At 37.8% G+C, this 24,573-nt stretch overlaps 1 protein-coding gene across 4 annotated transcripts in view; it reads left to right on the forward strand.

Annotated features, from left to right (window-relative positions):
- Positions 1 to 24,289, forward strand: part of how (protein held out wings) — a 46,090-nt gene extending 21,801 nt beyond the window's left edge. Inside the window, exons 2-8 of one of the 4 annotated variants that reach the window (XM_018548909.1) lie at positions 3,834 to 3,967; positions 6,804 to 6,920; positions 7,912 to 8,055; positions 8,686 to 8,788; positions 11,389 to 11,691; positions 17,495 to 17,717; positions 23,883 to 24,289. In XM_018548909.1, the coding sequence (XP_018404411.1) occupies positions 3,834 to 3,967; positions 6,804 to 6,920; positions 7,912 to 8,055; positions 8,686 to 8,788; positions 11,389 to 11,691; positions 17,495 to 17,580 (887 nt within the window). In that variant the 3' untranslated portion in view covers positions 17,581 to 17,717; positions 23,883 to 24,289. Of the gene's footprint in view, positions 1 to 3,833; positions 3,968 to 6,803; positions 6,921 to 7,911; positions 8,056 to 8,685; positions 8,789 to 11,388; positions 11,842 to 17,494; positions 17,718 to 23,882 lie in introns of those variants that run through there. The other 3 variants (XM_018548910.1, XM_018548911.1, XM_018548912.1) reach the window with 3 other exon arrangements.
- The last annotated feature ends 284 nt before the right edge of the window (positions 24,290 to 24,573 follow it).

The following is a 24,573-nucleotide window of genomic DNA, read 5'->3' on the forward strand; positions in this document are numbered from 1 at the left end:
GGGGAGCAGGCTTGTCAATATCATCGGTATTTGGAGAACAATTTTTCAGCTTCCGAGCGGATCACGGATCGTGATATCTCACCGATTACAACATCGGTGATCTCATGTTGTCGCGACGCGCGGTGATGTACCCTCCTCACTGTGCCAACACACACCCACGTGCACGCATCACGCGTGCGCGCGCGCACGCGCATCACGTGGCGCTGAGTTACCATCCGAATAATCGAGATTTCGTCTTTGTGATCGCCATTTTTATTATTGTTCCTCACGACGCGCTTCGTGCGACGTTAATATGACCGCTCGCTATGTTGACATTGAACGAAGACACAGATGGGAGCTCTCTCTCTCTCTTTCTCTCTCTCTCTCTCTCTCTCTCTCTATCCATTCGCATCCGACACTCGCGTAACTACACACAGTATACGCATCACGCATTTCGGCAGTGTACGAGAAGCTGAGTGAGGAACCGACGTAAGAAAGATCGACAGAGAGAGAGAGAGAGATAGAGAGAGAGGGGGGAGGGGGGTGGGGGAGCTAAGAACGACGGTCAGCTGATGTCACGCAGATGGGCTGGTGAGCTGCGTCGCGCTAAAAGCAGCTATGATGCCCTCCTTTATTTCCCCTCTCGTCCCTCCGCCGCCCAGGCCGTTCTCCTCTTCCGCGCGTCCCCGCTCGTCCGTTTTTCTATCTGCGTCTATCTATCCGCGATGTGTAATCCGCATGTATATCGGCGTTTCCCTCTCGCGTGAATTCCTCGCGCCTCCGAGTCTCCTCGTTGAGAGGAAGAGAGAAACGGACGACGCGGGCTCCGCAAAGCGTGTATACCACGAATCCGTGACGCATTCTTCCACTTCCCCTTCGCGCGACTCTCTTGAGAAAATCGCACGGCTGTTGCGAGATGACTCGTGTCGAGGGACTGGGCAATGTGCGCGTGTATATCGTTAAAAAGATCTGATGTTTTCCGTTCGGAATAAAGTGTGACAATCGCAGCGGCGCGGCGTATCCATAGCCCGATGCCTCTCGGCATCGAATAACCGCACGCCGATAAAACATCGATTTGTTTTCACTACACTTCGCACGATTGCAATAACATCAATTCACTCGATATTTTACTGGCGATAATTCCGTTTTCAACGGTAGCTGTTCAAGTGGATACCTCAATTAAGACAGACCGAAGCACAGATCTTTGCATAAAGCGTAGAAAAAAATCATCAACCAATCAGAGTCCTCTTATTTCATGAAAAGGAAGGAAATGAAGAGACTTCGATTGGTCCATTTTCCTGTGCATTATGTAATACACGTTATATTACGCAGTTTTTCCCGTCCTTACAAATTTCGCGATTCGTAAAAGATTTCTCAATCACCGCGGCACACGAACTCCGCGATATCGCGTTCCACCTGTCTTTCCTCATTGAATAAAAACAGCCTGTCCATTGAGAGACTAATAATCGGCTTCTCTTCAAGATAATCGAGTGTTTCATTAGAAGAAGCGAGCTTAATGTGTAGTCATTAACTGCTTATAAACGATTTACTGCGCAGCCACTGATCGATTCATTTATGACTTTAAGAATGCGTTTAATACAGGAAATATACATGATAGTAATTACACTTGCTCGTTCGCAAATTTGTTTATTTGCATAAAACTTGCACGTATCGGACAAATTATTTTACGTAATTTTATCGAATACAAACTTTGTTTGTAAATTGTTTTAAGAAAATTTTAGACTATTAGAGTAAAATTTTTAATTATTAAATTAATTTGAGAAAATTTAATTTCTCGGTAAAATTATTTTACAATTAAAATTTGGGAGTAGACAGAATCACCTAAGATAAAGAAGATAAGACGTAAACACGAATACAAGTAGCTTGTCAGATCGAAGCTTGTTAGGTCTGCATTTTTGATTGATTTATCTGAGCGAAACGATCTCGAGACAGGTGAAGGAGACGCTTATTCCGTATTCAAGCTTAAGATCTATGGCCTGGAGATTTTCGTTCTTCTGAATCGGGACAAATTTCACGCGGTCGCCGTAAACGCGCGGTTCGGCTGGGGATTACAGTTACATCGTGCATGATTTGCGGATAGTTTACGCGAAAAGCGACGGTTTGCGGTCATCGTGGGGCTCGGTGTCGTCGCGTGAGCGCGGATCATCGGCACGAGAAGACGACGAAGAGCCGAAGAGGTCAGGCATGCGAGAAAGTGGGGCAGACACGGAACGTTGACCTTTACGGTTACGGTGGATATATGTACGTTCGAGGAGCACGACCGAGTTGCACGACGGGGCCCCGTGATCCTTTGTCGCGATACACCGATGGTCGGTATACCGATCGAACGCGGGATAAACGAAGTCGTCTTTACGAGTTAGCTGGGGGCTATTTCTTCGCACGGGATTCAATCTCAAAGCGCGATTAGCGAACTTAGCGTTGTAATTTTACATACTTCAGTTACAGCGCAATAAATTTGATTCAATTGCACTTGAATAATTCGAAGTGCATCTTGTGCGAATTTTTGTGTTATCGTGAAAATGTTTGCAAAAATATATTCCCTACGAGATTAAATTTCAAAGCACGATTTGTTTGCCTTTTACCACAATCGCAAACTTAGCGTTGTAATTTTACTTCAGTTATATTGGTTTTTTCACATTTCAATAATTTGAAGTATATCTGTGAATGTTTTCATTATGAAAATGTTCGCAAAAATATTCTTTTTAATGATAAATAATTAACTTCTAGCGTGAAATGACAAATATAAATTCGTTATTTTATTGTAAGTAAGAAAATTTATTCATATTTTTTATACATACAACTGGCTATTTCAAGTATTTAAAACCGTAAAACTACATATGTTTGGTCAAATTCAAATAAACTTTGGAAAAAGTATTTACATTAAACAAAAAGATATTTTTTGCATTTTTTCAAATAACAATAAAACTTAAAACTGCTTTCTTGAAAGGAAAGACATTTTTTTTTCATTCAAATGATTGAGGCAATTCTTCCTTCAATGCTATACATAATGTATATGCCGCTCAATTGTCAACTGTCTTATATGGAATACCAAGAAAGCAAAAAATTGAACAAGAAAATTTAATCCTTTCTCGCCATGTAAGAGCGGCAGCCACGCCCAACCGTTAGATTCGCAGCGCCGTTATTAGCGCTGCGTTTAACGTACGTATAAGTCGCGTAAATGCGTGGGTATGTGCGAGCATAGGTATGCAGAGGCATGCTTACGTTATCGCTAACAGTCAGACGCCGCATATGAAGAGACCAATCGCGTGACGTATTATCGAATGAAGGATGCACGCGGTTTCATTTCGCTCGCGCTTCGTTTCGTTTTCCTCGTTAATATAACGGTCACCCTAGATTCCTCGTAGATTGGCCCATTCAGTGTAATCGGTCGCATCAAAACTCTGTCCGAGCTTCTCAAGAATTCTTCCATCGAAAGTATTGGTGAATTCAAATCGGTATACTTCAGCGAGGAAAAGGTATCATGTTAGATTCGCATTTTTTTTTTCTTTTTATGTATAATTGTAGAACAATGAAAAGTGTCGGGAGCTGTAATTATTTTTTTTTGTACATATTAAAATAGAACGTCGTGCTAACTTTGCAGATCCGCGTTCCATATTTTCGAATCACTGTTTACTTTACTTTTCGAATTCTTTTTGAAATTGTCGAATTCTCAAAGAGGAAACTGGGACTCTATATCGATTACATCAAAATTCAGAGAATTCGGGGTATCAACTTTCCAATTTAAGACCTCGTTGATTCCTCGATTCTTCGAATTCGAAGGAATTTGTCAATCGTCACGACGTACTCATCGTTGGATCGTTTTCATGTTACAGAAATCGCGAAGGTGCGGGCAAGCCTTTTTCAAATCAGCGGAGTGAAAAAGGAGCCGCTCATCTTGCCGGAACCGGAGGGTGACATTACGACGCTCACGGAGAAGGTCTATGTACCCGTTAAGGAACACCCAGACGTAAGTATCACGAGAGACTGACGTATATGTAATATAAACTTGGCATGTTTCCCGGATTATCACAAGACGCGATTCAGGGTATACATTTGGAATACGAAAACGAGGAGATTCTTTTATTATAAGAGAATTTACATTAATTACTTCAGGTGTATACGTACATTAGCTAATGAACGACAGTTGCTAAATATCTGTTATTTTGTAATGAGTGGATAGAATGAAATGATTTAAACGCTGGTCTGCGTGAACTTATTTAAATATACGAAAAACTCAAAATTTAACTGCATGACTCACAGCTCAGTCCGATTCCACTAATGTGAGATTAGCATAAATCTCGGTTTAATTCACTCTGTTTTCTTCTAATTCTAAGAATTAGAAAAAGATATTTACGGTAAGTTAAACCGAGATTAAAGTTAATCTTATGTTGATGGAATCGGACCTTGATTATATATTTAGAAGATATCGGCACGGACAATCATTTCCATGAAAGGAATTTATTTCGAATTCTTCGAAGATCGTTACAGTTATTAATGTTACGAAACATGTATTCAATATACTGTTACCAATATAACTTTAGTTACGGCTCAACTTACCTCTTTTGTTCATCTTTTTCTAATTCTTAGCATTGAGATTGAAATTAAATTACATTGATAGAGATGAACTTAAATGAAATGGGCCGAATTATGGACCCTTTATTATATTTTTACATATTATATACAGTACGTATATTATTTACCGTTTAAATGGATTTTTCGTTGTATTTACATGAACTTTGGCGGTATAATTCGATAACTTTAAATATATAATACTTATAATCCAAATTAAAGCCTCAACATTTTTTGGTATTAAAAGTTTCGTCTCAAAATAATCTCAAGAATCTGCCCTTAAGCGTTGTTGTGGTCTTCACCACACAAACACCCTATATACATATATAATCATATCCATCGTGAATGGGTATATCTTTTAAATCTACTGAAAATTCTCTTGGAAGAGGCGCGTCTCTCCGTAGTGTCGATGAGGAGCAATTTTCGCTATATACGGATCCGCGAGAGGAAGAGTATCGTTCGGCGATCTCAGAAGATGGGATCGAGCGATGCGCAGCATGCGCTCAACATCGAACGCTGAACGTTATTTCTGTAACGCCCGAAATAGGGTTCGCGCCGAAGAGACGACTCCCTTTCCTTCTCCACGCTCCGTTTCCTCGTCTCGCTCGCTCGCTCGCTTCTACCGGAGCGGTTGGTTCTCATTGAGACGTAATAATCGGGTCGTAAGCTTATTAACCTTTCGCGCGGGTCTCTCGATCTTTTTCTCTCTTTTTTTATTTTTTATTTTAGTTAAATCTTTCGTGTGTTAGTATATTTAATTTATTTAAAGATACAAGTGTGAGATATCCGCTCGACGAGGAACAGACAGGAAGAAAAAATACGTCGGTTTTCACGCGCGCGACATTGATTGATAATCGCAGGCGTCGGCGATTATTAGCTTATTATGGATGCCTCTAGCGAATTATCGATCGATTCGTCCATTATCGCGACGTAGACAACCCGGTCTTGCTTTGCACGCCCATCGGCTTCATAATTATCCAATTAGCGTGCTCCGATTGCACACTGATTGATAGTTTTCGATAATGTCTCGTGTTATCGGCGCATAATTCTTATCTTTATCAAAAAGAACTTCCTCGAACGCACCTAGCACGGTAGCTCATCGTTTTATCTCTTTCCTGTACAAATTTACATGAATCGTCAAATTGTTGTTATTCTGCGTTACGTGTTTATTTGAGATTTCACTGAATTACGTTTCTTCGAGATTAATGGGAGTTATCTGCAGGGTGTTAGAGTCTCTCCGTTATAGCTTTTCCTTCCACTGCACTTCAGCATTTAGACACGCCTCAATCACATATATTAAAACTCCTAAAACTCGGTATTTTTTTGGAAAAAAAAAAAAATAAATAAATAAAGAAATGGGCCAACAGCGGGTTAAAGAGACGCGGATGATTCATCCTCTAAACTTATCCGCCTTTATTTACCGGGATCCAACAATGAAACTGGATATCTCGTGGAACAGGTATTTTTTCACATGATCGTACAAGCCAAATTTAGTGCTTTGCGCGTAAAATTAAATGATATATATCTATTTACGAGAGTATTTATATGCCTCTGTCTATCTATATCATGTATATACTATTATATAACGTATGCACATGCTGATATTTGTATACAAATCGTTTGGAAAGCGTTCTAAAAACACGGCGATTAGTAAAGTGATCTCTGATTCGTCCGTCCTTACGTAATGTCCTTCTCTCTCTCTCTCTCTCTCTCTCTGAATATCTTTTAACCCTTCGGTGCTAATCTTGTTACGACACACCCGAACTTTTTTATCTTATATTACAACTTATTATTAATAAAGATACAGTGGCGTGCAAGTTTGCGACTAATAACATTTTATACTCCAATTTATAAAAAGGGATTGATAAAATTTTAATTATTATTACAGGTGTTAGTACAAAATTTCCGTTACCCACGTCAACTAACATCCGATAATGATCAAAATTTTATGAGGCTTTTTTGTAAATTAGAATACGAAATATTACTGATCGGAAACTTTTGCATTCTATATACATTTGTTTTGTTATCGTTATATTCTTTAAAGTTTGACCTTTGGATTGAAAAAAATTTGTTATACATTTATTTTATGCGATACACGTTTTACAATTCCTAGTGTGATAAATTCGTGACAAAACGGTGCGGTGTGGCATCAAAGGATTATATTTTCTTTAATGAATGCATTGATTACACGGAAGTGGACAATAAATTAAACGGATTGTTCCATATAATTGCAGTTCAACTTTGTCGGGAGGATTCTGGGGCCACGGGGCATGACCGCGAAGCAACTGGAGCAGGAGACAGGATGTAAAATCATGGTGCGCGGGAAAGGATCGATGAGGGACAAGAAGAAGGTAAGAAACGTTTAGAGGCTGAAATTTATTAAACTTATATTTGTTGTTGACGATATTTGTTGTGTGAAAGAAATGAAATTTCTTTGAGGAAAGTTTCCTTATCAGTGAGCTAATAAAAAAATTTTTATTGATGCGTGGTATTAAATATCGCGGAGACATGTGAGTTATGCTCGTTAACGGCAACAAGCATCTGAAATTAAATAACGGTCGTAGACGACGACAGCTGTTATAATAATGGTCGATTCTACTAATCATAGGTCTGCTCGTCTTAATCGCACTTTATTACACTTCTCGTTTAAGAAGAATGTTTTTGAGCGCAGATATGATTGAAGCAATATGAGTTATAGCCAAATAATATATTTTTTAATCGGTATCGGTGAATTAATATAGGCTGTAAATAAAGAATGCTTGCGATTAGTATTGGGGGATCTTGCCAGAGACAATGACAAGTGGGTTTGGAATTAACTATGAGTGGATTCATGTAGTAAACCAAGCGTCATTTTTTTCAAGCTGCACGTGGTACACGAGCGAAATGCTTTCTCGTAAGTATAAGTATACTGTAGAAACAAACTCAGTATACAATTTGATGTGAATTTGATGTGTAATCTATTGCTTTCTCACGCTGATAAACGTCAAGTTTCTTTGTCAATCGTTATTATTGTCATTTATTTGTTAATAAAAATTTACATCGATGCTTCGTTAGTTAAAGAATTCGCCTTACATAAATATAGGAATGTATATAGAGAGTGTGAAATTTATAATTGCGCAATTCGACACTATTTTATTTCTTTCTATTCCCAGAAAACCGCGCACGAATCTTTATATTATAATTTTTATATAGTATTCAATGTATATTATTCAAATACTCAATATTTTTTTAAGTAGTATGAGTAATAATTTTACGTAAACTCGGTGATTTAAGTTCGTATGTGTATGTATGAGCAAGTGCTTGTGTGCATATAACAAGTTGCACGCCGTGTTGATTAACCAGGAGGAACAAAATCGGGGCAAACCAAATTGGGAGCACCTGACGGACGAGTTGCACGTGCTGCTCACTGTCGAGGACACCGAGAATCGTGCCACGTTGAAGCTCGCCCGAGCTGTCGAGGAAGTCAAGAAGCTACTCGTGCCCGTGGTGAGAAAGTTCCAATTGTACACTCTTCCCTTCTTACATACAATAACAGCCCCGTTCACTAAGAACGCGAGAAAAAAGATCTCTCACCGGGAGAATTTCCCACATGTTTTTTTTTCTTCCCTTTCCTTTGTAGTTTCAAATCAAAATCCGAAAACTCGAAGAAAAAGATCAAAATTTGTCAACGAAATTATGAAAGAATTATTGCACTGAAAAAAATTGATTATACTAAATATTGAATAGTATCAACTGAAAATTTATTTACAGTAAATAAATATTTACTCGATAAAAAAGATAGTCAAATTAATGGTTTTTGTAACAAATAATTATATCTTTATATATTTAGTGCACTTTTAGTTGGTATTATTCAAACAAATGATTTATTCCAATTTAGTACATTTTTGCGTTGTTTTCTTTGCAAGTCGGAACAGTGTATTATAATCGAGTTGTCGAAGCTTGAAATACACGCCACTTCCGAAGTGAGTGGCCTCGCGTACGTACGCGTGATACGTCGACGTTTTCATATGTAAATGGAAAAGATCTGTACACAATGTCGAGCTTCCCCCATCCATTCCTAGGATAATTATCGTTGCACCTCCGGTGGTGGGTTCTGACGGTAATGTCGATTGTTAGCAGGCTGACGGCGAGGATGAGCTAAAGAAGAGGCAGCTAATGGAACTCGCCATTATCAATGGGACTTACCGGGACTCGAATACAAAGGTTGCCGCCGCGGCAGGTACCGTTCGCAGAACTTGTCTCATTATGCGCGCTTAAAACACGCTCGGGATCGCGTTCCCCGCGATCCCGATTGGGAATTGCAGAGATTTACTTAAACATATACGGTCGATTCGGTGAAACAGGCTTTCTAATGAAAGATTCATTTTATAGTATTGCTTTATTGCAATTGTAATTTACCTCATCACGTTAAAACGACGTACAATAATCGTGATATGACAGTTAATGATAACGACAGTGTAATTGACTAACGTTAACCATCGTTATTAGTGACTAATCTAATGGAATAATCATTCTTGCGAAATAATGCGGCTGCGTCTTCTAAATCCGGGATTTCCAGTTGTCGGAAAAGTTTGGGAACGCGCGCTTGAATAAATAGTTGTAGATATTAATGATCATGATTCTGACTAGTCAAAAACAAGAAATTATAACAATCGCAAAATACTCTTTAGATAGTATAAATTTGTTTTTTATTTTGCATTGTATTTAGTATTTTATCTTTTTGGAACTAGTTTAGTCAGACGCTTCGGATTACATTAGATGAGTGGAAGGTACTTCGAAAAAGATTTCTGAGAAACTTGACTCTAGATATACGTTCAGATTATGCGTAGCATTGTCGAAATCAAGGTCGACTTGTGAATGAAGATGACGTGACAAAAAATTTGAAGAATCAGATCCTTCACCATGCTGCATATTATTTTGATAGAAATTTCATATATAATTTATCTGGTAAAAAAATTATTTTATATAATTTGTCAATAATAAATTCTTATGTCGATTGTATAACATATTATAACCCGAATGTAAAGTTTCTCCTCGAAATTCTTTTTTCGTTCCTGAATTTTTCTGACGCAGCGGTTGTTCCAAACGATGCAGTCGTAACTCTCGTGGGATTAGAGACCCTTTAAGAGTCTGGACATAAGAAAACCACCTTTGACTCGGTATGTTTTGACAATTCCTGAAAGAGAAAAAGAGAGAAATAGCTAAAACAACATGGAATGAATAGAATGAAAAAGAGAAAGAAATAGTAAATGTATTGTATATCATTACAATAAAAAAAAACTTATGAAAGTTAACACTGTGAATGAAAATTTTGTAAAAGAATATATACTGATTGTAAGATTAAATACAAACGTTTCAATCTTTTGTTGAATCTTTATATTATTAGTATAAAATTAACAATTTATACTAATTATTATACATACATTTGTATATTACACCATAATAATGTTACAGTATATTAGCGTAACTCTCTGTCGGCACCTTTAATGTTAGTGTTGGCCAAACTAGAGTGCACAAAATTGCGCAAAATAAGTAAGTTCACCAGTAACGTCATCTGAATCTGTTTTTCACTTGCTCTTTATTTTCCATCTTTCTCTGTAGCTACTCTAGCTTATTTGTATGTATATCAAATTAATCTAAATGTAATAAAAACTAAAAGAAATAGATTTATAATTGTAATGCATTGTAAAATAAAAAATAAGAAAATATAAAATTATATAAATATTATACTGTGTAAAAGTATTTTAATTAAAGACTTTGGCATATATACAATGTGTATTCTTATTAGATTACTCTCTTATACAGCGATACCTGGAACAAAGCTAAGATCAAAATGCAAAAGAATGCGAAAAGTGCAAGAGAATGGATAATTTATACAATAGTTGTATGGATTAACTATTCTCTTAGGAGAAATTGTTCCTCGTTTCACTTAATTTTTTCCACTTTTTCACTTTTGCATTATTTTTACTTTTCCACACTTTTTAGTCACAAACTAGAGTCATTTGGAGTTTCTCAAATTAACACAGTTCAAACAACCGGCAATTATATTAATTTCTTTTAAACTTTCTAAGCACATAAACAATCACAGGATATTTAAATGGAAACATTTAAATGATCCTGATAGAGAGAACGGATAAGAATAAGAGACAGAAGTTTAGATGACATTACTGGGCAATATAAAATCAGGAGAGTTGCGCTACTGTATATACTGTGGTAATGTTACAGTTTTTATTTAATATTTCAGTTTTATTTTTTGATTCAGATGAAGTGTTCAGTCAAATATTAAATAAAAATATTAAATACGTACTAAAAAAAAAATTGGCTAAATATGGTATAGCATTTTACTATCTAAACACTATAGCAGCCATCTTTTCTTTCAGTGTACGTTGATAATTTTTATCTTTGGACCTATAATTATGACAGCACTAATAACTTGTTTATCAGTTTGATACTTCTGCTATGTTAATGTAAGTAATATTACAACAATTAATATTTATTTATTACTTTTGTACTAAAAAAAAAAACGACTTCATTAAAGAGAGCCTAAATGTCTGTATATTATTTCAATCAATATATACTTTTATACGATTCCCATCCAATGTTAGCTTTCATGTGCTTTTTTATTGTAATGATTTATTTTATTTGCAGCCTTTGTCTTTATATATTTTAGATGTATGTCGTTCTTTGTTATCGATTTTGTTCAAATTATTACCCTACATACAACTCCAGACTCTTATTAGAGGATCTCTAGCTCAAACCAAGCGCTTCGTTGGAAGCGAGGCAAGGAAATCAGCCATTCAGCACCATTCGATATTGCAGCCTGCGACGAGGAATGGCGGCGAGTAGCCGCTGCCGCGGCGGAGACGCAGCGTCTGTTGCCGGGCCTAGCGACACCGATGCGGACGCCGAGTGCTCCCCTAGGTGCGCCTCTGATCCTGTCGCCGCGGATATCAGTGCCGACGACCGCCGCGTCCTTGCTGAACGGCTCCGGGCCACCTGGTTCACTCCTATCTGCCGGTGATCCCCACGGACTCATCTACACACCGTACGCGGATTACGCCAACTATGCCGCCCTGGCCGCGTCGCCGTTGCTCACCGAGTACGCCACTGCTGATCATTCTGGTGGGTTGTTTGCTCGTTGATCGCTCCTCCGTTGCCGTGTCCTCCCCGCGGCACGAGAGAAACGGAGGTGGCCAAAATAAACGCCTCTTCTCTCTATATGACATGTGAATAATGGAGCTTTTTATACGCAGAATGTTTTTTTCTTTAATTTTTCAAGGGAGATGCACGCGCGACAGAAAGGATGAAACCGTGCGCTTCTATTATTTTTATTAATATTATTATTATTTTACCGCATACGGCAATCTGACGATTGATGATTTTCTCTGTTCCTCGACGGTTCCGATAATGTTTAACCATTCTTTTTCTTGTGCTGTAAGTCTCAAGAGATTAGACGAGGAATAAATGATTAACGGGAAGAAATCTTTTCCTTTTGAAAAGGTGATTATATGTTTTTTTATTATTATCAATATTATACGTATAAATATTTTGACGAGGCTGTAAAAAGTTACTTGTCTAATCTCGGTGCCACAATTTTTATACATTACATGAATTTGAAAATTAATTATCATAGAAAAATGAAACAAGATTGAATACAATGTTACATGCTGTCAGTGTTGAGCTTCAAGAAAAGTGAACATTGACAGAAAAAGTCACCAATTGTCACGTAGCACGTATACAATCGCGTAAATTTGTAAGACGATAATTGTTAATTACGAGCCGATTGCTCTTGTAGTTGTTAATTATTATTCTCCACGTTACATCGCCATAGTTATCATGTTTTATCGCGTCATTATCTCCATTATCATCCTCGGTCGTCGTCCTCGTCGTCCCGATCATCATCACTGTGTCACCATCATTATCATCATCGCCATTATCGTAGCGAATATTTTTTGCGCGAGGATAGATTAGGATTATAGAACACAACCGAAATCAGTCATTTACTAGTCGCGTCAGTTCAGATATTTTATAATTACGTAAAAGCCTTAGCACGCGTGCGCGCGTGTAATGTATATGCACCGCCTTCGAAATAATTGTGTCACGAAGATTCAGGGTTATCAATAGCGATAGAAAAGAAATGGCAGGAATGTGAGCACAGATTAGAGCACGATTTAGACCATGTTTCGGTGAGACTTGATCAAAAACGGTGTAGGTATTAGGTTTAGGAGGAGATGGGGCAGACGCGTACGTACTCGTCGTGTGTACTGTATCGCGTGTGAATGTAGCTATACTAGTCTGAAAGCTTTTCTTTCTTTCTTTTTTTTTTTACCGATATCGCGCCGTTCACCAGTAGCTACGTGTTTCGCCGCCTGGAATGTATCTTTTCTCTTCAAGCCGCCTTCAGGATAACTGCACGGTGCAATTTTTGCTCGATGAAGGAGGACAAAAAATATTCTATCCGGTTGAATTGAGATTTCCCATATTTCCTTCTCTTTTGAAATATTACGTACCATTCTCAAAAGTTCATAGACTAATCTGAAAGATTTTTGCAAAACATACACTTAGACAAATGTTTTTTTTGAAAATGAACGATCTAAATTAATCAGAATTCCGATTATCTCAAATAGAATTCCAGTAGAATTAATCAAAGAATTCTAATTCATTTATTTTTTAATCAGAATTTCAATTAATCCAACCAGATATTTTTCTCAGTGCAGGTATAGAAAGTGTCCTGAAAAAAAGGAGTAAATCTCTTGTTACATGGAAGAAATGTAATTTTTGCTATTCAAAATTGATAATGTAGAATTTAGATAAATGAATTGTTTTTGTTAGATTTTACATTAATTTTTAGCGGAAAAATTATTAGAATTCAATTTTCATACCGATACTTCTCTCTTTCCAAATACGATCTCTAATCTCGTCAATCGGATACAGTACTTTCGTCTTCTCACAGATCGGGCAAATCTTTCACCGTGCGACGTAGACGTAGTCCAAGAAAATCACGGGAGACAATCGCGTTAAACTTGGTCGCGTTGAGAATCGCGGCGGAAACGTTAGCCAGGGATAGTCCCGCGGAGTCTCGTCTTCTCAGAAAGGAAAGGAGAAAAAGAAAAACACGTCGAGATATTTCGGATACGCGAGAAATCCCGTCCAGTCCTCCTCACCAGTATCCAAAGTACTTCCCGTCGAGTGGTACGAGTTTACTGACTCACTGACGCACACGATGTTCGATTCTGGGCTCGTTTAGAAGTCGAACCCGTACAGGAATAATACTCCTGGACCGCGTGTTCTTCGTCGCGACACAGGGAAGATCGGTGCGTCTTTCTTCCCCTGATACAAAGGCATCCAGTTACCCGGTGAATGCTTGCGCATTCGCGCGTCTTTTAATGTAGTGAAGGAATGTTCAGTCTTTTATATATATATGTACGTATATCTCACGTTAGATTTTGTTTCTTACGGTCGATGAGAGATCCGTAACGCGCTATCGCGCATTACTCAATGCAGTAATCAAAGGCCATTCTTGTTGTAGCTATTTTTACAGACATATGTACGCACATAAGTATATACTATAGATTTCAGAGAATATATTATATATTTATTGAAGTATAGACGATATGAAAGTTATGCATAATGTAGGTTTATGTTTTTTTCCTTAAAGCTTGTTTTAGAGTTCGATTTGGTAGTTTCAACGATGGGAAGGGACGTGTATCGTCGTCAAGAACGTTTCTTCTCTTTGTTAAAGAAAATAATTGACGGTTTTAATCAACAGTCTATCAGGATGGTGACGGTACATTAATCGAACTTTAGGCCGCGTTCTCTTTTTATTTTCTTCCTTTTTTTTATCTTACGCGTTTTCGCGAACATATTTTTTATTACATACGCTTGACTTAAATTACACTCTTAACAACGTTCGCAATTACAAAGTACCACTAGAATCCCAATCGAATCCCTCGGGTTGACCTAACACGCTAATTAAACAACTAATAACTCGATCCGTCCGCCTCTCTCTCCTACGAAACTTACTCCACATTACAACTACTTATTTTTCCTTTTGTTTTCTCTCTCGCTCCCGCCTCCGGATGAAAACCATACCTCTAATTACGTAACTCTTTGACGACTCTAGCGAAGTAATTACGCGAAGCGCAGCGATAGTTATCTTAAAAGAAAAAAAAAACCAGGAAAGAAGAAGAGTACTCGATTGTGAGACTTCCGAAGCAGTGTGTAACTTTATTTTTTTTTTCCTTCTCTGCTCACGCGAGAAGATATAATCGCTGTGTTTTCACAGCTTGAAATCGAATCGGTCGAGGTGATTGCCGTCGATTATACGATAGCAATCGGATTAGCGAGCAATTTAGCGAGGACTCATCGGTTAATAAACATAAATTGGATCTATCGCGCGACACGCCATATGATGGCTGGTGATAGGTAGCCTTATAATGTAATGTACGTAAGATTCTCTTTCTTTAGGCAGGCAATATATAGGTGGAGGGAGAATATTACCCAGGGACCAAACAATATTTTGAGGACTGATGGTTCTAGCGTTTACTTGTAGCGAATCCAGACGATACGGATAAGACTATGCGTTGAAAAAGTACTTCCTCTCTTTTTTTTGTTTTTTATCGCGCGTTCACGCCCCCCCCCTTCGCAAAAGAGCAAACAAAGGAGAATCGAATGATTATTTTAGCGCACGTATTTATACGGATTATCTTATAGACACGCAATACTCTTTTTGATGGCATAGTCTTTAAGTAATATTTAAATATGCAAATCATTATTGTACGAGCTATATATTATATATTATTTTATACGTTTATTTAATTTTATTTTTATAAAGATTTAGCCGTTTACATAGATATATTTATACGAGGTTGAGGGCCGAAGCAACGGGTAATCCCAATACTCATTGTTGTTAGGAACGAGTAGAATGGTTGGATACATTTTAGCGTACATGACAAAGACTTACCTGATTTCACTGACAAAAATCAAAAGTTGCGCGATGTTGAGCCGCGCGCGAAAAAAACGGGAGAATAGCCCGGTATCAATGATAGCTTTTCTCAAGTCTATGGTTTAACGAAATTCATATATAATATATATACACGCACGCGCAAAAATTTCTCCGATGTACCTAGATACAAGCGTTGATACAAGCGAAAAGGGAGATGTCATATGTGTGTATATATTATTATTAAATTCGTTTAATAGGTAATAAGTAAGTAATTAAGTAAGTATGTGTGTTTCTCCGATGGAGTCACATCTCGCCAAGCAGGCGAAGGTTGTTTTTAACATGGTATTTCAGAGACGCACGATTTCACTGACAATTTACAGTATTCTTACAGAGTGTTCTGGTAGGCAAGTTTGCCTACAGTTACAAGCCTAAAGAGTACGACCAAATGCGAGCTCACGAGAGATCGGGACGAGCGCGTGGAACACGGTCGCGTGTTGAATGTTATGCAAGTCGCTGCTCTATCGAAATGTCTTTTAGGTCTATACTTATAGTCGTACATCATCCGCGATTGATCTTCATTTTACAGCTAGCTTTGAATCGGATTTATTAATTATGGTATTAAAAGTATTTTGGAAAAAGACTGATTTAAACTCTAAACTCAAATCGGATTCTTAGGTTGATTTACGATTATGAATATGGCTCTTCAGTGATTTCGATTGGACGCACTCAATACGTATTAAACGCACATTAAAATTGTTCACAAAAATGGGCTTGAGTTGCGAAATTCTTAATACACCTGTTGTTGATAAAAATATGTATTTAATAATTCGAAATATTTGCATTTCACTTTTATACTCACATTAAATCAGTATATAACGCAGTGCGCACTGGTGCGTCCAATCCAATTTTGTTATTTGAGCAAGATGATCTCAAGGTACTTAGTATGCGAATGGATATTGATAAACGACGTGAAATCTGTAGTTGATTTACGTATTCTTGAAGTCATATTTTCAAGAAGAAAGTTTAAACTAGTATCTCCGAATCTTGTTACTCACAAATATCTCAGCGTTATTCAATATCGATCAGCAAATGAGAACAATCTCGATATCGAATTAGAGCAGCGGTGTGTCTCATTTTTCACGCTCGCGATGTTCAAACCGAGAATAAGAAGGTAAAGGACATCCTTAGAGCGTTATCGTATTTCCGCAGTATTTCTATACCGTATTCGCAGTATTTTCGCGTGTGTTTCAGGCATTTAATAGCTTCCGCGTCCTTCGTGTTCATAGTCACGGAGGGATGATCGCGTCGACGATTGTGAGCTCGCGTGTCGGTCGTAGACTGGAGGTAACGACGATCAACATTAACCCTTAAGTAGGCGTACTTACAAATTCATCACAGCGATTGAAGTAGCTCTGGAGCTTCTCTCTTCCGAGAAGGCTAAAAATTATTGTTTGATTTGTCTTTTACTAATGATAGTGTAAGCTTTTGTTTAGATGGCTTGGAGGTTCATCTAGGAAATTGAAAGAAAAAGAAATGATCCAATGCGCGTACTTAAGGGCTAATCCTACGACGTCGCCACGAACAGGTCGCTTTCGGAAAGGGTGATTTCCTCCTCTGCGTTCAGCGGAGTCGAAACAACCCGCTTCCGTTTCGTTGACGTCGTAGCGACGTCGTCGCCGGAACCCGTTGCACAAAGAAAGAAGAAGAAAGAATTCTTCCTTGCTAGCATATTATAAATTAGTATCGGTAAATAATGCCAACATCGATAAATACTATCAGGAAAATATTCTTTGTGACACGGGTTCCTCCCTCCCCGATGTGTGTCTTTCTTTTGTACTGATAATAGCGGCAAGATTCTAGACTTTTTTTAGCGGGCCGAGATGGGCGGATCCTTTGTGGATCCGTGCAGAGAAAAGTGATCTTGCGCCGGAAGTGACGGTCCTGCTGACCATACTCATGCTGTGTATATGTTGGCGACAGGCGCAGCGGCGGCCGCCGCCAAGCAGCGTAGGCACCTGGGTCAGATCCGCGAGCACCCTTATCAAAGGGCCGGCGCTCTCTCGTGAACACACAGAGACGGTGCGAGTACACAGAGAGAGCGAGAGAGAGAGAGAGAGAAAGAGAGAGAAAAAGAAAGCGAGAGAGAGAGAAAAAGCGAAAAAGAGAGAAAAACAGAGCACTGTTCCCGCGCCATTGCGGAAAGGTTAGTGTCTGCACAGGCAATCAATTAAGTTCTCTCTTTTGTCCTATTATTTTTTTTTTTATCTTTTTTTTCCTTCAACGTCTTCACCATCTTTTCTTGCAGTCTCGACATCGGAATGGTCGAGGCGTTTTTCTCGTCTCGCGACGAGACCACTTACGTTACTTATTTTCTAAATCAGAAGACAATGGTGGTCACTAAAACTATATATAGGTTGATGAAAGAAAATGTTTTGCCCAGCTTTGTATTAGAAAAAAATTAGAGAATTCCTTTTTTTTTTTTTAAAGGGAATTAAACATCTTAAATCTTGATGAAAAAGGAAAAACTGTATTTTTTTTTTGTATCAACCTGTGACTTACTTTCGTTTTGGTGAACGCCTTGATTTAGATACGCTTAATGTGTTAACAACTTTTACTGTTGCATATTTATGGTAAACCTATGAGAGCTATCTATATTTAAATAATTACGAATTTACTTTCTAAATATTTTGTAATAGAATGTCATTTTAAAAAATAAAAGTTGAGGCAGTCTTGAAAAAGGGTGGCTCAATTTTCAATCTTTACGAGTGAGATTTATTCTAAAAGTTCCAGAGAACATAGTAGAGTGCTTAGATCATTCCGACGAGAGATTTATATATACATATATAGCTTTTTATCGTTTATGTATGACGAGACCCGCGCAGCACAACACACGCTTCGGTTTTGGCTCGTGCTGAAGCCGCGGCGAAAATATGGGCCTTTCACACGCGTCTCCTCCACAAACATGCTGTTGTTCAGGAAGCCTTTCACTCGGACTGGAACCTCCGCGAGAGCGGGCAGCAGCAACGGTGGCGTGTGCGTACGTGTGTGTTTGTGCACGCGCGCGTCTCGTCCTGTGTACCTGACGCCGCACCGATCGACATCGGTTGTGTCTCATCGGTTGAAGTAGCACTTCTCGTTTACACACGTATACATATATGTAGATAGATTTCCGGTGACCGTGACGAAAGAATTGATTAATGTCGCAATACATGTATCCCTTTATCTATTAAAAAAAGAAAAAGAAAAGAGAAAGAGGGATATAGGTCGCACCTTCCCCGGACCATTCCGACGGTGGAAAGCCACGTAACTTTCATTAGCCATAATAGTACATGAATCGAGGTAACGGGAAAGAAAGGGAGAGGTAGAAAGAGTGAGAGAGAGAGAGAGAGAGAGAGAGAGAGAAATCACGCATAGGCGGATTGACGTGTGGGTCGGAGGGAGAGAGAACGAGAAAGACTCGTTTCTCGGCTTAGGGCAGCCGCAGGAATCGGGCACTAAGCGTCCGGAATGTCGAAAGCGCGTCTGGCATTTTATGCATCTAAAACGAATCGTGCAACGAAATCAAACGCGAACTCCGTTCCGCGCTGCGCCATGATCTTTCAAACTGACTTACGATAGTTACGGTCGCGCGAACATTGCCGCCTTGTCCGAGGAAGCAACGCAGCCGGAGATTTTTTCACATATCTGTAGAGCTTATTACATGCAAAAGATTAATCGGAATATTTGGACAATAGGTAATTGTCCCTTTTTATTGTATTTGTTTCTATTAAAGTGCCTTTGTACATGGATTTAAACAAGCCATAAAGAAAATTAGCATAAATAAATATAAAAGATTCAATTTTTTTATCAAGTTAAATTATTAATATATGTATACAATACCAAAGATAATATTTAATTTTTTAACTATTAAAGTATTGTAAACATCTTTTGAGAGATACAATACATATCATACTAATTTAAAGAAGCTTATGTGAGTCCAGTATCACAAGATTTTAAGTTTGTCTCTATTAGTAAGCTCTGTATTGGAGCTGAAAGTGTTATGTTACGAATGTACATTGAAATTGTAAGTATAATTAAAACAATGATTTATACATAATTTATTAACTTAAACAATTAGCATACTAAATCTATTATCTGTTTTAGTAACTGCATGTTAAAATGAATTAAATGCAGAGAGGCACACAAATTGGAGAGGCATGTTAATGAAGCCATTGCCTCTTGAAGGAGCACATTAATAGGGATAAAAACACTTTCTTTCTTTTTATTAAAAACATTATAAAACATTGTCATGTTTTAGAGTAATAAATATAAGAAAAAAAAAGTCGAAAGCTGATACTGATTTCAAGCAAACAAAATTAAAACAATATTTAATAATTGATTTAACAATAGAGAGAGATAAATTGGCTTAAAGGCAAACTAATAGGAGATTATCCTACAGATGTGGAAAAAAAGTTAATTTTAGATGCGAAAACATTTTGGACGGAGTCCGAGAAATATTCTCAGGATGATGTCGATCAGACTCCGATTAATTTGTCATACCATCGAGCAATACTTACGACTCTATTGTCAAAATTGCGATCGTGGGTGTGCACTTCCTTCATGGGTTTTGCGTGTACATCTTACTCGATGTACAGCTTTGATCGCGACGGAGGATTATTCGCTCGGGTGAAAATAGAGCGCGCGAACAACACCTTGCGTCAGGCCGAATCTATAATTAGATTCGCGGCCGAGAGGAAAATTGTAAAATACACCTCGCCGCATGAATCTCGAGGGTCGCACGCGCGCGCTTCTACGTAGATCCGCGAGAATTTACGTTCGTAATACGGAAATCCGGAAGATTATTTCTATTATTATTTTATCGGTCTTTGCTTTTCTCTCTATATAAATTCGTATATATTATAAGATTGAGGCGCAGCCCAGTGCGTGAGTTCGCGGAGCGGATGTTCGTAGCGGATACTTGTAGACGCGCGAGTAGTATATTGTCTCTTGGTCAATAACGCGCGATTAGTAAAGAATTCCAAAACGATGTCATCGAGATGTCGGAAAATTTCACGAAACCTCTCTCAAGGCTTTCGACGATTTTATTTATACTCGTTTTGTTATAAAAGATATCCCCACGTAAACACGGGGCGTCAATCCAGAAATTTTCTGACATTAATAGATTGCCTGCTCCCAAGGAATACATATTTCCGTTGTGCGAATGAGAAATCAAGGGATGGTAACGCGGTACGATGCGAAGGTTTATGTAATGCGTCGATCCGTCGTCTAAACCGCGATAAATTGTCATTATCGCGGTAGATTCAGGCCAGTATTCACAATCAGTCCTTGTATTTAAGACGGTCTTAAGTACAGTATTGAGATGTCATAAACCGAATCACAGAACTGGATTTGCATTTTAAGACATTACTTAAGACATTACTTAAAATAAGAACGGAGTATGAATACCAGACCTCGGAACAATCAGACGCACGCGAGTAAAAATTCAATTTTTGTACTTTCTTAGATAGAACACAGAGCCACAATGAAGTAATGATATCACAAAATGTCATCATGACGTCATTTTATTTAAAAATGAACTTATATAAGTGACAAATGAGGTCACGATGATTTCCTTATGATATTGTGACTTCTATGTTCTACTTGGGATGTTTTTTTGCTTCGTTCTTATCGTGTTAATTAGCCGCTAAAAATGTTTGTCTTCCACACTGATCTTTGCATTCTTTTTCGCGATACTGTTTTTAGTTTAAAAAGAGAAGAAGAAGTAAAGTAAACCGCGAAAGTGTGGATAATGCTGCCGGAGATGGCATTTCTCCCGTCCTTTTTACATATTTTATCTCACTAACAAGTATTTTTTTTATACATAATTGACATTCCTTATCATAGACGCAATTTCATTCATTATATAAGATGCACAACTGCACCATCTTTTTATTTATAAAAAAACTAACAACAATGCTCCACACACACGTACACACAACACACATGCACACGCACGTACAAATGAAATACAGATGCGCGAATATCTACGAGGCGCGAGAATTATTCTTCATAAAACATTTGTCTTCAATAAAAATTGCTTTTATTGCAATTTGTATGCAGATATTCCTTTCCTGTGACGTGTTCTCGTGCCAATTCGTATATGCGCATATATATGCACAAATACATACACAGAGTGCATATACACTATAAGTGTATATAAATTTGATATGTTAGTGCAACATTTTTTGTTCAAATCCGACACGTTTTATATTTCTTTTACGAATTAGAAGTGCAGTTTAAAATTTTAAATTTTACATATGTTTTAGAACATTCTAGATGATTTAAAGAGAGTTATATAATTATTAAATATTTAATAATTATATAACATTGAATTTTATTTTTTACATGAACACAGAAATAAGTGCAAATTTAGTGATTATGACATTTATTTTTATTTAATATGAATCGATATTATTTTATTCAAAGAAGTTATTCGTGCACATTTAATTTTTACACAGTACACGCATACACACCAATATATTCGTATTTTCATAAAGAATGTTTCACAAATGTTAGATTAATCCATATTGGAAGGTTCTACGATGAAACTGTGTTTAATAATTTAATATAAATTATGGACAGATAAAAGTTTAGATAATCTTGCCTAATTTTATTTTATTCAATTTTGCATTTAAAATATAACATTTTATTGCATATAGTATCATCAAGCATATTGTTGCTTTGTTCCTATAAAATATTTTTGAAATATACATGGCTTCAGAAATAATTAAAGTAGATACTATTTTTCTATTTATTGTGGTATTATCGTCTATTTATTTCATTATTATTAATTAAATGATCGTCATTGTCGCTAATTACAATATACGTGTAAATTATCGACAGATAATTCAAGTTTAATCAAATTATTATTTATTGAGACATATGCATTACAATTGCAATTTACAATTCGTCTATCAGTTTTACACATTTTAAAATCAAAGACGTCTTCCATCATGTTCTCCTATTGACATGCGAGTTTCTCGTTGAATCTCCAGTTATCACACTCGACCCCACACAACTCACGTTATTATATATTTACTGTATAAACAGACTTGTTTAATAAGCGTCTATTAATAATAATATGCTTCTCTTAAAAAAAAGGAATGCCTGGAATTGTACTACAAATATCTGTCCTGTATGGCACATGCAACACTCATGAGCCTCTGACACCTGCTTGCTGATGGGACATTAATCACTAAAGATCCATAGTGATCTGTACAATAATACCACCGTAACTATGTAATCGGAATTTCGTTATGTAATCTTTCTCATTTACCGGTGCTAATGTGGTGACAGGTGCACACCCAGGCTGCCTGTCTGAAATCGCTATAATATTCGGAAATAACGCAATCCACATACGTGTGTAATGGTAGCGATTAACAGATAGTGATCGATCATCGATTCTTTCCACTTGATCGTTTCTTCTTTTTTTGTTTGGCTGATATCTGACATAAACAGGCAGCTACGTTCTTTTACGAACGCTGCAGGGTAGATGCACCAGTGAGCGGTCGGCTAATTATAATAATTGAATTTTTTTTTGCGACACTGCAACGAAATTTTGTGTGTTTTATTAATTAGAGATCGCAATTTTTGGTCGTCATTAACTTCGAGAGTATATACCGCGTAAAATTAACAATAAAAGTGAAGCAGCAGGCTCGCTGAACGATCGCTGAGGAGCGTGTAATCAGAAAACCGACAGAGCATTGTGCTTTCATTCACTAGTGCATCCAGCCTGACGCGAGTTATTACAGCGATGTGTAATCCATCGATTTGTACGTTTTTTTTTCGCGCAGGGAGGGTATCACGAGCCATATCACTTGAGCAGAAACGAACGGGTCTAATTGTCATGGACATTCATGAGATAACGAAGTTAGTGTTGGCTTGATACTAGATACGTTCGTTTTTTCGTGTGAATCCGTTGGATTATCTTGTCATAACGCGTACAAGTCGAATGCTTCACACTAATAATATTACAAGTAGCCGGTGCAAAGCAATGCTTCATTCATCGTCGGATCTCCCTGATTCGATCGAGTGTTCGCGCGATCAGTCTTCTTTCGCTCGTGAACGAAGAATTGAAATTCTAACGCATGAAACGATATTGGAAGAAATTTTTAACTTGATATCGATTTAACGGAATTATTATTTACCGGATTTATGCCATACGAGGCGCGCACGAGAAACGAAAGCGTTGCTTTTCACCACTAACTATATTTCTCTCAGCTGGCGAGCTACTAGATACTTAATGTTAACGTCGGTCAGTCATAATCAGATTACTAACAAACTGTTTTTCTTTTCTTTCTTGTTAACCCCGGTTGCCCGTGGCCTGTAGGCTTGGAGTGCTAACAATGGATATCCACTCGCCCCGTGCTAACACCTGGACTCTGGAACAGCATCCCGCGTTCGATCGGTTCACCAACCAGCCGACCACCTTCGCCGTCCGTCCGCGTCACCAGCCCCGTTCGTCAAGCTTATCCATCATCCTGTATCCTCTTAATGTTCGGAAACGTTAGTTTCTCCCACGCGTCTCGGCGATCGATGGAGTCGTCGTCGATTGGAATCCGAGCCACTTCGTGCCGTCGTAATCCGCCGATGGCACGAATATAATCGTCTCACTTCGCAAAACGGTAGCGTTGCGAGGTGCATTAGCATAATATATAGAGATTTGGGACTCTATATACATTTTATATATTATATATTTTTATGTATATAAATATATATTATATATCTTATATAGAATACCCGCACGCCTTTTGCGAAAAAAAAAAAAAAACGCAGGACTATATTCCGGACTTGTTTTGGACGCGAGTCAGGTATGCGCAATTTGAATTCAGTGCAACGTTAGCGGTAATAGCAGTAGTTTTTAGTATGAACATTAGTTTATCGGTTATTTTTACTCCCTCGTGGGGAGGGGAATTTTGTTGTAGCACGTGCGCGATGTATCTTCGAAGTATTTTATTTTCTCTCTCTTCTCGTGGCAGCGATGAAATGTTGTTCGCGTTTTTCCCAGTACTTACGATTAC

This window comes from Cyphomyrmex costatus, unplaced genomic scaffold, assembly GCF_001594065.2.
Source record: "Cyphomyrmex costatus isolate MS0001 unplaced genomic scaffold, Ccosl1.0 scaffold754, whole genome shotgun sequence".
In the NCBI taxonomy this organism is placed as follows: Eukaryota; Metazoa; Arthropoda; class Insecta; order Hymenoptera; family Formicidae; genus Cyphomyrmex; species Cyphomyrmex costatus.